General features: G+C 31.1%; 1 protein-coding gene across 7 annotated transcripts; it reads right to left on the bottom strand.

The window, feature by feature from the left end:
* Positions 1 to 683: 683 nt before the first annotated feature.
* Positions 684 to 6,830, bottom strand: LOC129291085 (RNA pseudouridine synthase 3, mitochondrial). Of its 7 annotated transcripts, none has more exons than XM_054928214.1 (11): positions 6,529 to 6,670; positions 6,157 to 6,313; positions 5,586 to 5,962; positions 4,844 to 4,912; positions 4,514 to 4,672; positions 4,362 to 4,409; positions 4,181 to 4,261; positions 2,282 to 2,398; positions 2,063 to 2,164; positions 1,774 to 1,932; positions 684 to 1,214 (listed from the first exon to the last, which is right to left on the bottom strand). In XM_054928214.1, the coding sequence occupies exons 3-11, from the start codon at positions 5,901 to 5,903 to the stop codon at positions 837 to 839; spliced, it is 1,431 nt and encodes a 476-aa protein (XP_054784189.1). In that variant the 5' UTR covers positions 5,904 to 5,962; positions 6,157 to 6,313; positions 6,529 to 6,670; the 3' UTR covers positions 684 to 836. The 7 variants fall into 7 exon arrangements, with proteins under 7 accessions (XP_054784189.1, XP_054784191.1, XP_054784192.1 ...); XM_054928216.1 differs by having other exon boundaries at positions 6,275 to 6,313; XM_054928217.1 differs by having other exon boundaries at positions 6,275 to 6,313; positions 6,524 to 6,665.
* Between the last annotated feature and the right edge of the window lie 7,986 nt (positions 6,831 to 14,816).

Below are 14,816 nucleotides of genomic sequence, written 5' to 3'. Positions count from 1 at the left end.
CGATGGAGAGGAGAGAGCGTGAACAATAATGTTCCCATTTTTAAAAAAATATTTATATATACAATAAAACTTATCATTCTACCATATTTATAAAATATCCAAAATATGGTACAAAATGGAATTAAAGTGTAATTTTAATCTTAATCCTTATTTTAAAATGTTGTATTTTTTTTTTTTTTTGTTTGGGTTGGAATACAATGCCATGGATAGTTGTGCAAGGAAAAATGTTCATGTTAGATATCATTAAATTTTTATACCTAGAAGGTCGCTCATCCAAAATCGTAGTTTTTCAAAGTTATTATTAGAAGTTTGATGGATAAGCTAAACTGAACATTTATTAATTTTTTTAACATATTCAAAAATAATTATTCAATCTCTCATCGTAAAATCCTTAATCTTCTTGACTGTATTGAGAAGGGGATGATTCATGGTGAAATTACTCTACATAAGTGTGAGAGCTTTAAGAGAGTCAGAGTAATTGTGAATTTTAAAAAATCACATTTCCAACATAGGTTGATGCCTTTTAAAATATCCAAATGTTCAATAAAAGTGCTAGGATAATAGCTCAAATATTTAAAAAAATCCCTAAGCCAGCCTTGGTTGTTATTGGGTAACCCAATTTTCTTAAAATACAAAGGCTTTAACTTCTAAAATAAAAATATCAAGTATCGTTGAACCCAATCTCGAAAGAATAAATTAACCTGCACTATTATTTCTCTTAATAATGTACATCACAAAATGATGATAATCTAGATTATGCTGTCAAAGCGTCAACAGCCTAACTATTCAAGGTACATGTCATAAAAAATGAATGACACTTCGAGAGAAACTAGTCCTTAAACCAAATAAGATGACATTACATTCCAACTGATCCTCATATGAGAGGGCATTGTTGCCACAAACCGAATAACATCAGGATTCAAGCTATTAAGACGTGAAGGGCTCAATTCTTGTGATCTCTTCGAAACACGCAAAAACTTCGAAATATTGGGCAGTACCAGTTCTCTGCAGTGAAGATGCAACAATGGAACCTTTGACAGAACACTTCCCTTCTGAACCTCCAGGCCTTCCGGCCTCCTCAACTTGTATGGCTGTCCAGACATTGGCTCAATGTCGACTCGAGGCATCTGTTTCCATCGGTTGTGCACGAACCAGCCATACTTGTAGTCGCCAACTATGGGTGTGCCAAGTGCTTCAGCACAATGAACTCGCAACTGTGAAAAAAGAAATAAGATCCGTGAAATAAGCTAGCTGCATTAACAGAGCACGCAAGAGCAGACCTATATGCTTCCTCTAGTCTTATTTTGTAAAAAGAGAAAGAATTTTTTTTTTTTCCTTATTTATTAGTTGTCATAAATTTATCATCATAATTTTTCTCTTCTACCTTCCATTAAATGTTGGTGAGAGAAAATATATTATTAAATGATATATATTTCATAGAATAAAGTTGGAAGCTTATTAAATTTTTAGACAAGGTTATTAAATTTTAAAGTTTTTTCTTAGTTCTGGTAAAACATATTGAAAGAAACCATAAATATTCATTAATAATCTGTATAAGCTTTTATTTTCCCATACTTTATTAATGAAAGACACAAGTATAATTTACTGGTGCATGTGGATAATCAAAGATAAGCCCTGAAAAATCCAATATAATATATAGTTCATCAGTCAATTTAAGACAACATAGAAACGAGCATTTGAAATTAGCACACATGGCACGGCTAAAGATAGTGCCACTACTATTGCAAGCGTCAGTCAGAGAATCCAAGATACCTGATGTTTCCGGTAAGTAAGTGGACGTAGCTCAATCCAGGAGCAACCATTTATCTTCGGACCAAGAACCCGATACTCAGTTATAGCTTCTTGATGAGGTTCAATACCAGACTGGTGGGCTAGTACTACTCTCTCTGTCTTCCCATCATCTAGAAGAACCTATATTGAGTAATAAGTTTTAAAAATGAATGAAACACAGGAAGAAAGCAACCACTTTTAAAATAAATAAATGATAACATGGATGCAGAAATAAATCTACAACAAATAAAACTGAGAAAGAGACAAGAACCTTTGAAAGAGGGGCACAAATTAAGCCTTCTCTCTCTTTAGGAGTGCCAATGACCAATGCCCAATACCTCTGATATGTAGCTTCACATGCATCATTCCAAGCCTGACATAAACCCAATAAACTAGTTTAAAAATGAAACAGAAAGGTGATCTTATTTACAAAAACCTCAAGTCACAAACTGATAAGAAAAAAGTTCATGATATAATGTTAAAAAGGCACCTTATTAGAAGATTTTGCCTGGTTTATGTTACTGAACAGCCACTGAAGGTGTTCTATGCTATCTTCTGTTCTTCCTAACAAATGGATGCCACTGGTCTCTCTGTCAAGACGGTGAACCTGACAACTTACAAAGTAAGGACACAAATACATACATACATAGATACGTACATATTCAAGAAAATGCAACCAATTGTTGGCCAAAAAAAAGGAAAAAGCAAGCAATTCAAGAACTTGGTTTAAGACATTGCAGACAATATCAGGATAGAACCATTTAAGTGTAAGAATGTATCAAAAGAAAATTAAGATTATAATTTGTGGTTCAGCAGTACCTGATTCAAACTCATGACTTGAATACTTGATAGGCTTATTTTCCTAGTTAAAATATACTTTTAGTCCTTTAACTTTATATAAGGTTTCAATTTAGTCCTTTAATTTTATAAAGTATCTTTTTAGTCTTTTGACCCTAACATCGTTAGTTTCAAATGATTATTTTATATGTCAATCATTGTTATTTTGAAAAAATTAAACTTAATATGTCAACATTTGAGAATGTTTTGTTAATATTTGAAAGTTCAATGTAAAAATTTATTGGAATAAAACTAACAATATTAAAATTAAAGGACTAAAAATACACATTATAAAGTTAAGAGACTAAAATGAAATGTTGTATAAAGTTAAATAACTAAATGTATACTTTAGCCTATTTCCCTTATCTCTTTAAATCATTAATCAATTTTTCTTTTTTCTTTTTTTTTTATTTTGAAGAAACTTGCAATCAATCAATGCTGCCATTACCTGAACAAACATGAATTCAAATGCTTTCTCAAAAATATTTTTTATAGTTTATATTGCATATCTATTTGCAAGTAAGCATATGCAGACAAATGAGATCAACAATGTGACTTCTACTAGAAATAAGACCAAAATATAATGAAACAGACCAATCACACGCAACCACATCAAGAACATGTTCATATGCCGACCGCATCTCTTATAACATTGTGACTTCTACTAGAAATAAGACCAAAATATAATGAAACAGACCAATCACACGCAACCACATCAAGAACATGTTCATATGCTGACCGCATCTCTTATGAGATATACTCATTCATTTTGTAAATATAATAAGCTTTAGCTCTAGATCTCACTAAAAAATGACATTTATGTTAGATACTATCCAGCCTCATCAGTCACATAAACATAGGAGAAAGGTGAGAACTCAAGGTAAATACACGATATAGCATCAAAAAAAGAAAAACATGTATGAAAACCTGCCAGCAAAAAGAAAAAAATAATAATAAAAAACGAAAACAAAAGGAAAGGAAAGAAAGAAAGAAAGAAAGAAAGAAATGAAATACAGAAAATAAATCAGCAGCAAAGATGCAGAGAAAGAAAACAGACTCCAGCAATTTGAAAAATAGAATTTTCCCTCACAACCCTTGTCAAGATTCTTGGAACTCACAAATGCTATCGCTAATCCACCTTGGTCTGAGCATGATACACTCTGCTAGAGTTAGTCACCATTTACCTGGTCGTTTACTTTCTCAGGCCCTATGGCCATGTCTGTTCTATCCTTGTTCCTTTTGTAGTACAATATTTAGTTGTTATTTTAAGCGCAATAAGCTCACCCTACCCTTATATCTTTGGTACACAGTTTCAGGCCCATAAATTCCTCTCTCTGCTTGAATGATTCAAAAATTAGAAAGTATTAGACATTCTTCTCTCATTACAAGAAATTTATTTTGACATCAAGCACATCAAGTTTGCATTACAGACTACAAGGGAAAATGAATCAAAGGGAGAAAAAAATGCTATAAGGCCCAATAATGCATTTTATTGTCAAAAGTCAACTAAATTGTTTTGCTTGCTGATAAGAATCTGAACAGGGGAGCTCACCAACTTAGGACCCTCATTATAATCATAGGAAAGCGCTGCAGCTGCCAATGCATCCATGCTATTATGAATTGGCAGATTTCCCTAACAAGGTTAACAAGAAAATTAAAATGAAAACAAAAAACAAAAAGCAAGAACATCAATGCATAGTGATTGCAGAGTGTGGGTTAACAAATACTCAAACCTTAACAGGCAATTTTGGAGGTTTATTTAGTACAATTATGGCAGAATCCTGAAAAGAAATACATTGAACAAAGTCTACAGTTAATAAAATATATACTAATGAAACAGAAGGAAAATAGTTAAATTGAATAAATTAAGATTTAGAAGACATGCCTTGTAAATCACAAGCCTCTGCAGATACCTAATTTCATCAGCATTTGGATATAATGTTCCACTAGGTATTGTGTCATATCTTTTAGAAATCCTAGTCTCAGCAACCGATACAGGGACATGAATTCTTGCCCCAGGCTCCATCACTTCATTATGTTTAATCTGTTGTCAAGCTGTATGGTTGTAGTATCATTAAACCTACAACAAATTGTAAGCAATTGACTAATTCAAAATAAATAGACACACACAGGAGATTCTCCAGAGTCCGGAGCAAGGTTTGTGACTCAATGATTGGCCAGGAAAGCTAGATGAAAGTATAAGTAGATTCAGTACCTTCCTCATAGCTTTCTGCCCTTCATTTTGAGTGAAAGGTTTATCAGAAACTGGGTCTTCCATCTTGACCTTGAACAAGAAAATAACAGCAAAACCTATAAGTAAACTTTTCAATCACTACACTTGACTACAAAACAAACTATAAATATTACTTGAAAGCAAATTGCATATTCGCTCTTGTGAAACTATAGAAATATCATTGTTAGTCAAGCAAAACCATGGCTGTGGTGCTGCAGTATCCTTCGTTATGGCAAAGCATGGCATAAGCCACGTGCCACATGGCCCATACCGTATCGTCAATTTGAACAAACTACAGGAAACAAAATATCTACATTTTATTCACTCCTCCCCTCTCTCTCAGACGGTCCTCTTTGTAGTTTTGTCCATCAAGTTTGGTTCATCTGCACCCTCTTTCTTCTCCGCCATCTTTCAGTTCAGTTCTATCATTCTCTCCCTCTCTCTTTTTGTACATCCTATCTATCCAAATCTGTTTTTCTTCTTCTCATTATGTAATTGTTTATATTTAAGAGTTCTAGGCACACTGCTGAAAGGGTGCTTCTATGATATCAACACAGCACCTGCACCCCATCAAAAATTAATTTGCATTTGTTCTTCCTGGATCAACCAAAGATAGTCGAACACCATGAAACTTAATTTGCAGAATTTTGTTTCAGACACTTACATTAAAGAAGGAGAAGAAAATTCAAGTTTTCACACAAAGAGAAATGAAGAGAATACTTACAAGACCATCCCTGAAATGGGACTCAATGACAGAATTCCACATTCCCTTGAAGTAGTACTTCACCCAACTGATAGCAGTTGTATGACCAGGCTGCCCTGAAGCAGTGATTGAGTTCTTACCAGGCAAAGAGTGAGGTGGGAAAGGAGGCAATGAGAGAAGCTGCCTGGGTTTCGGACCTTCTTTTGGAGCATCAAGGCGTGCAATGTTGTTGGACACTCTGATTACAGGTTCATCCGTAATGGGTCGTGGAGGGCGAACCCTGGAGTAGCATCTCACTGTAACAAATATCAATTGGCTACGATTTTTGCTCAACATCATCGAACATTCTGCTAAAAACCAAGTATATTGCTTCACGAATAACAATTTTCCATTTATTCCTACCAAAAAGTCAAGTAGATCAATGTATGGGTTAGAGGAAGAGATAGAGCCGAAGAGCGTTGCGATAAGGGAATCGGAAACAATTTGCGATAAAAAAATTTTTTTTTTTGCATAATTTAACAATATAGCGCCCATGCTTCTAATTTACACGCAATCCGAGAGAAATACAGTCAACACAAAGTAGAATTCTTACCGGCATGTTTTTCAGTTCACTTGCTTTATAGAAATCTATTTGCTTTGATATCTCACTTGTATTTCATTCATGTTTCAGTACATATATGTGGCTAATAAGTACATTGGTCCATCAATACCTCAAGAATTTTTCCAGAATCGAGCACAGAGGAATCCGCCTGAATTAATATCAATATTAATACAACTATCCATTTTCTAATATCATATCAGATAATAACCAACTAAGTAGTTCCAGATGGCAGGCTGAATATTTACATATTCAATTGAAGTCCAAACAAATCCAAGATAGAAATCAGAACAGAGGATAAAATAACTCGAAAAAGGAAAAATGAAGGAGACAGAAGAAATAACTCAAAAAAAAAAAAAACCTAACAGGTCGGTAGAAAGCAGAACAGAGGATGACGCCGATGGATGAAGGAGACTGAAGATCTGAATCTGAGCAGAGATGAACGAGAACGCAGAGAAGAGCAAATCAAACGCAGCAACAAATTGAAGCCGTGAACGTTGAGTTGTTGAACTCTGAATTCTGAATCTGAACTGAAGTGAGAGCCTTTGTCGAGTTAAGCGAGAGGAAGAGCGATTAACCAGTGTGAGTGAGTGAGTCTCTGCGTGCCTGCATTTATGCCACTCTGCGTGAAGGTGAACTGGTGAAGACTGAAGCTGTGGAGCGTGAGGGGTTTAGGTTCACGTTCAAGTTTCAACTTTCTTCAGCGGTCTGCCCGCTCCAAACGTTGTCGTTTTGGGATTTTTGAAATGGGAAACTGTATACTTTATTAGTCCTCATACTTTACCTGACTTTTCCATCCAGTCCTTTGAGTTTAAAGGTGAGTAAATCCATCCTTACATTTGGCTCCGTCAAACACGTTAATCCCCATCCTTTGACCACATCATCCCCCACCCCAAAAACAAAAACAAAAACAAAAACACGCTAATCCCCATACGTGAAAGCTCAACGAACTCTTCTATGCTTCATACGAGCAATGATGTGGCAGGATATATCTAACCAAAATGAAAAAGGAAAGTAAAATCCAAGGAAGTGAATGAACTTCATTCTGGAATTTTAGGAGAAAGAAATAAAGAAAAACATGAATCAAGGATGGGAAAATTTTTAATATTATCAAAATTTAAATAGATACTCATTAATTTAAGTTGATCATTATCAACAAGTATTCTTTAAATTTTAATAACAACTTACTGAATTTTAATAATAATTAATATTTAATTAATATGAATTTCTTTTAACAATCCTTCATCACTGTATTCCCAAGAAATAATGTAGAAAAGGCTTTTTTTTTTTTTTTAAGGATTGCTTCTCAGTAAACCAAAAGCCATTTCATCACAAAAGGTAGGGGTTTGGCTGCAAATAATACCAATTCCCTTCAATGATGTGTTTTGTTGTGTCTATGCTGTGCTTGGACTTCACAAAATCAACACAAGTAGATAAAAACATTATTTAAACCGTCCTTTTTAAATCGGTTGTTGTGGAACAGATTAAAAAATTGAGTGTGGTGACATTTTTATAAATAATGTACATAAGTGGTATATTTTCTAAACCAATTCCTTATATAACCAATCTTAAATATATTTTTTTTTTAAACTGGTAATAGAGATAACCAATCTAGAAAGTGAATCATTTGAGAAAAAATAATAATAAAATTTTTTGAATTATATAAATAACAATTGATTTCTCAAAATACTATAATTTTACAAAAGTCTTTAAACACTTTTGTGTCAATAAATTTTAAATTAAAAAAATTATTTTACCTTTATTGATAAGTTTTGATTTCTTATTCAATTCTTGTAATTTTTTAAATAAAAATTGTTATTCTTTAAAAAAAGTTGTGATTGGAATTTGTTATTTTAAAATTTATTTTTTAATAATAAAAATTATATTTAAAGTTGTGATGTCTTGTTTAATACTTGTAATTCACAAAACGAAAGTTGTTATTTCTCAATCAAACATTGTGATAAGGGCTTATTTTTCAATCACAAAAATTACATTTGACAAATTATAATTTTTTATTTTATTTATTACAATTTATAGAACAAATATTGTTATTTCTTAAGTAAAAGTTGACATTGAAACTTGTTATTTTTAATAAAGTAAAATGATATTTTCACTTTAAAATTTATTGACAATAAAATTATAATATTTTAAAAAATTAAATAATTATTTATATAATTTAAGAAAATTTTATTATCATTTCATATCATTTTATACCTATCTCTCATAAACCAGTCTATAAAATCATACCCAGCCCCACTTGAATCTTCTTGCCCCGCAATCCCTTACTTAAGTCTTTGCCTATTTGGCAACATCTACTGGCCATGGTTTTGACTAAATTGACTTCTCTCACTCCTCAATGACACTATTTGAGGCAACCATATTAGATAGACAGCCAAAGCCCTGCTTTACAGCTTTAGTACACAGTAGCTTACAATTCTATCTCAATTACGATATTAAAATTCTGATTTTGAGCTTATCTGACGTAAGAGTCCAATTTAATTTGTACAGTTTGTTTGGTTAAATGGAGAGGAGCATTTTTAATGGAGTGGGGGCTAAGGAGATTTTATTGTTCTCTTATTTCGTTTGCCTGGAGGCAAGGGATTTTATTTCCCTTTGTTCGGGCCGCAAAGCGAGGGGAGGAAAAATAATAATTAATTAAATATCGCAACCCTAAACCTTTAAGTTCTTTTGTGCTATATCCCCCCTTCCCTAAAATGGACAAGTGTTTCACCGTTTCTGGCACAACCGCACAAAGGGTTTAAAGCAGGTTCAATATGTTCTTCATCCTTGAGGTGGCTTCCACATAAATACTTTATTTATTTGTTTGATTAGTTAAATTGTTTTAGACTTGAGTCAACGCAGATAATATATGGTATGATCCTTATTTTAACACAAATAGAGAGGGATAATTTGTAATTTTAAAAATAACTAGCGATATTTAAGTTTAATTTTATAATTGAGAAAATGACTAGGGATATTTTGGTTATTAGATTAATAGGTTGATAAGAAGGGAGGTAAATTCATTAAAATTTCTCCCCTTCTCTCCAAATCCCTCCAACCAAATACTATGTTAAAGGCTAAATGTATGTGTGGCTCAATAGAAAAGATATGGAAGATGATAATAATTTTTATAATTTATCTCACATTTTTCATACATTTTAATGATAATTTTGGGCTAATTTGTGCCAATTTTAAAATAATATATTTTTGAATTAATTATAAAAATTTTTGAATTAATTATAGAAATTTTTTAATATTTTATTTTTCTATTCTTAACATGGTTTGATTTTGTCTATCTTTAATAGAGCTTAATTTAAATTATTACACATTATTTGAGTTTTTAGCCATTTTGTTAAAAAATTTTAATTGTTGAAAAAAATTAATTTTGAAGTATTTCTTGATACTTGAGATTTATTTTGAGCATAGCATACATTAGTAGGTACATTTAATTTTTTAGGATACAGAGATAAAATTAATGAAACTCAATGATAAAGATTGAATCTTGATAATTAAAAGTGTTCAAAAGCTATGAAAAAACAATACAAAAAAAAATTATTAAAATTCATTAAGGGTATAATGGATATTTTCAAACAAGAAAAATTAAAGAACTTTTTTACTTTTTTTTATTGGCTCATTTTTAATTCATTGGTTGAAATTTTTCATAAATTATCTGCCTAGCTATTAAATCATTTTCTCCAACTTTCCTGCCTTGCTCTTTTACTCCCAGCCGCCACCTTCACTAAGGAAGTTCTCTCTCCGTTTTTCTTCTTTTCTTTATGCGTCTAGCATCATCCACCGTTCCTTTACGTCGACCACATTCCCACTCTATTTCATCATCATTTCATTTTTTTTCTTTCATTTATTTAATTCACGCACACATACAGCCACATTTTTTTTCTTTCATTTAATTAGCATTTCCGGATACAGCCACGTTTCTTCTTCTCTCCTTCACAATGGTTCACAACACACCTCACTTTTCACTCCGATAAATATCATGACCGTGACTTGGCGGGAGCTTGGAGGAAGAGCTTCATCCATGAGAGCTTGAGTATGTTTGGGAGACAACTTGAGATAAGTATGAAAGAAGCTAGAGTCTAAAACTTATACTTGAAGATCATTAGAGAGTCATTTTTCATTTATCTTTTTAATTTAAAAGTTTAAGATTATTTAGTTTTAGATGATTTTAAGTTGTAATACTTGAATACAATTTAGTTTTAAGTTGCAAATATTTTTAAATCTTAGATTGGATTGATATTTGAATTGATTGTGTGTTGAATGACTTTTAAAAATTTATGTTTATATACCTTTTGCTTTGCTAATTGAAGTAATGATTGAATTCTCATTGTTGATTTAATTGTCATTGTAGTATTTGTTATAAATTTGGGTTATTCCTTTTACCTCTTGATTATTCAATTGAGTTGGTAATTTTTTTAATTGTTCAATTAGATAATTTAAATATACTTTTCAGAATTATTTTGAATGAATCATCATTGATTTTAATAAATTTAATTTGCCTAATTTATAGTTTAAGCATTTGGTTCACTATGAGTTCTCTAAGTATCAGACGTTGTGTTTGTGGGTTCCTTTTGCTTTAATTGAATAACTGAATTTATTAATTTCACTCTTCTATTATTTCCCTTTAGTCTAACTAATTAATTTGTGCTAGAAAAGTTGACTCTATATGAAATCCTAAGTTGTCCCCTTTACCAAATTTACCTAGAATCAACTTAAGACAACCCTTAAATTGCTCTTTGAAAAGAATGATTTAGGGTTGACCTATGCTATATTAAGCCATCTTAATTTAATTGAATACTGACTTGACTAAGGCAATCATCAGAAGATCGATTTGTTAGTTAAGCTTCATTAAAGCAAGATGAGTTTCTTAGTTGATTTAGTTTTAAGAGTGATGGTTGGTGGTATTGAATAGCAAGACTAAATTTGTTTTTGGACATTCATTCTCAATACTATCTTTGTTGGAAATTATTGAACGTGATCTCTTAATTAATAATATTCCTAAAAGCTTGATACATGATAAAGCACATTGGTATCTTGCAATCCATGTAGCCGACCCCACTTAGTGAGATAAAGACTTGTTGTTGTTGTTGTATTCTCAATACTATCTTTAAAACCTGTAATGAAAAGTTTAGATAGGCTTTAGCAATCCTCATAGACATATCGTCCAAGGTAGACACAATCTTGTCAAAAGGCAACATTCACTCACACAAGCAAGTTCAAATTTGGAATACAATTCTAAATACACGAGTGCATGGCACTTGAGTCACCTAATACATGAAGATTATTGTTGGGGGTTTGATTATACCTTTAATCATATCTAGGGAGTCAATAGTCTCTTGTGAGAGCGTGAAGACATAGTCAAACTTAGTGGGTCTTTGATCAATGTCCTTACTCTTGTTTTCCCCATAAAAACTTGGCCATGTGGCCAGGTTTCTCATAAATGTATTCTCCCAACACCTCCCAATGTGGTATCACCACAATTATCACACACTTAATTGCTCATAAAACTAGAAAGGGCAAGTGCAATTAGATCCCTTTGAGAATCCTGACCATTGCCATGGTGGTGGGACCTTTAAACTTGGCCTTTCTACAAAATACCATTCTCTCTTGTCATTGTCTTCTGAGCTACAAGAACCCTATTGGTGCCCCTTGCTGACATCCTTAATAAAACCCCTTGTAAAGGGGGGGTTTACTAAGAGAATCTCTTTCCTTTTTTCTTTGATTCTCTCTTCTTTCACACTATAATCTGGATCTTCACTCACCTTACATGAAATGTCTTAATTTCAAGTGGAGCTAACTGCTCCATCAATTCAGTCTTGCTTTCTCCAACTGGCACTTGGCCTTCCATAAAGGATCGTCATGCTTATGCAAACAGGTAGGTCAAAATCTAAGAAACTCCTAAAAATGAGCTAAGAGCTCTTCCTCATCAAGGTTGTCACACTCAAAAATGTGACTCCAACGGCACGCAAGAATGAAGGTTCCAATTTTTGGTGTGAAAATTAGTAGAATGGGAATTGCTACTAAAATTTTGAGAAAAATTTTAGAAAACCAATTAAAGGAGATAAAGATGATCTGTGAAATCAAAAACAAGTTCAGGAGTCAGTTGAGTGTGGAGAAGGTGTTAGACACCTCATAATACCGTTCTTAAAAACAGTTACCTAAAATTAATTGTGCTAAATAAATATGATTTTAAAGTTATTTTAATTATTCTTTCCCTATTCACGTGCTTGATAAAAATGATAATAATTAAGTGAGAAATATTTATTTATTTACAAGGAAAAACTTGACTCATAATCAAACTTTGATGCCTACGTAGCCTATGATGGGGGACAAAGTTTACATAATTCGAGATTAAAAGTTTATTGGTAAAAATATTTTTTGAAGAAAAGCTAATTAAAAATAATTCACTATTTTATAAATAAAATAATTTTTTAAATTTTGATATGTATGTTTGAAATTGTAAAAAGTAATTTAATTTTTTAAAATTTTTGAAATACAACAAAGGAAAAGAGTTCAAAATTATTTTTTTTATATGTTATTATTTTTGAAAAATTTAACTACCTATATCTGTAGAGCCTTATTGGCTCATATAGTAATGCAACTATTTTAAATATTTGTAGAGATTTTAAAATCTCACACGACAAAAGAGTTTAAGAACTTAATTCATTTATCTAAATTTTTTAAGTATTAATAATATATATATACTCCTTCTGTTCAAAAATATAAAGTATTTTTAACTGAATTTCACCTTTCAATAAAGTAGTTATCTATTTTTAAACTAACTCTATTTTTTCATATTTACCCTTATTAAACATCCTATAATAAATATAAAATCACTATCAATAAGGGTGAAAAAAAGAAAATAATTACATCTTAAAAGATTAAAAATACGTTACATTTTTTAAATCCAACTCTTCAAAAAATACCTTACATTTTTAAACGGATAGAGTATATATTTTTAAAGCATGTATAATCTTAATAGTCATATCTGCAAAGCTTTATTAACTTATACTATAATATGATTATCCTAAATATTTGTAAAAATTTAAAATCCTCACACAATAAAAAATTAAATAATATTTTTAAATATATTTTAATACATAATTATACAATATATATTTTTAAATATAAAAATTCCAATCACCATACTTATAAAGTCTTATTAACTTATACGGTAAAATAATTATTCTAAAAGTTTATAAAAATTCAAAAATTTCACATAATCAAAAAAATTTAATGGTTATTATACAAATACATTAATTTAATTAATTAATTAAAAATATTTATTATTTTATTTACAAAATTTATTTATTTATTTACCATATAACTTGAGAATCACAATATTTATGAGGATTTATTATCTCACACGATAATACACTTAATTTAATTCTCTACAAAAATTCTTAAAATTTCACATGAAATTTAAATATTTTATTAATTTAAATTATAAAAAGAATTAATTTTAATGATCGGCCTTTAAAATCCATATTAATATATAAATTTTATTCTCATATTTACGAAACCTTATTAATTTACATGATATGAGATCATTCTCACTGCTTGTGGAGACTCTTAAAATCTCACATCACAAATAAATAAATTACAAATATAACTCTTATTTTCTTTTGCATACTTCGGTCTCTTGTAGGGAAATTATCGCGTCATGATAAAATAGAAAATGCAATGAGGTGTGTATATCTTTTATCATGATTATCATTATGCATGACTAAATGGCCACATAAGGGTCAGAACGGTGCCACACGTGATAATTCTTTCCAGAACATATTAATAATAATACTGCTGAAGGGCAAGTCATGAATTAATTATGCAAAACTAAAACATTCCTAAATTAGGCACGTTGGGTATCTTGTAGAACAAACCATCACAAGTCTATTTTGCAAACACAAACATCACAACACGAAGAAATTAACAAATTTTCAAAATTAATGGGCAAGTTTATTGATTAATTTCAAGTGTCAAGAATAATTTGAATAAAAATATACCTTGAACAGTTAAGGGATGCAAGATTATACAAGATATTTTATAAATAACTAATCAAAGACTCATACAAACTTATGCAGAGATAGAATCAGAGCGATTCCCTAAATGCCTTTCTGGATATTCCTCAATGTCCCGGCTATTCACGGAACGTGAGAAGCAGATGAATAATCATCCGTTTCCGGAAGAAATCGAAGAATCTCTTGGGAATCCTACAAGATCCATTCGTTCTTTTTTCTCTGAAAGATGGTCAGAACTTCATCTGGGTTCGAATCCTACTGAGAGGTCCACTAGAGATCAGAAATTGTTGAAGAAAGAACAAGATGTTTCTTTTGTTCTTTCCAGGCGATCGGAAAATAAAGAAACAATAAAATCTTGGAAAGAAAAGGGAAAAGGAAAAAAATAATACTTCAACAAAAATTCATCTTCTGAAACTTCAATGTCTTTGAACATGTATGAATAACCAAAACAGAACAAGCATCTGTACAGCATAGATGTATATATAAAAAATCGAAACAAGGAGCATCCTACACAAAAGTCACCATCTATCCATTCTAACAATGTATATACACATAGAGGATCTATCAAGAATTTAACAAAATCTATCAGTAGAAAATATTGAATAAATCCTTGCCAAGACA

Source organism: Prosopis cineraria, unplaced genomic scaffold (genome assembly GCF_029017545.1).
Source record: "Prosopis cineraria cultivar Desert tree isolate PC_DT_omini unplaced genomic scaffold, ASM2901754v1 PC13, whole genome shotgun sequence".
Taxonomy (NCBI): Eukaryota; Viridiplantae; Streptophyta; class Magnoliopsida; order Fabales; family Fabaceae; genus Prosopis; species Prosopis cineraria.
This window is presented reverse-complemented; position numbering and strand designations above follow the sequence as displayed.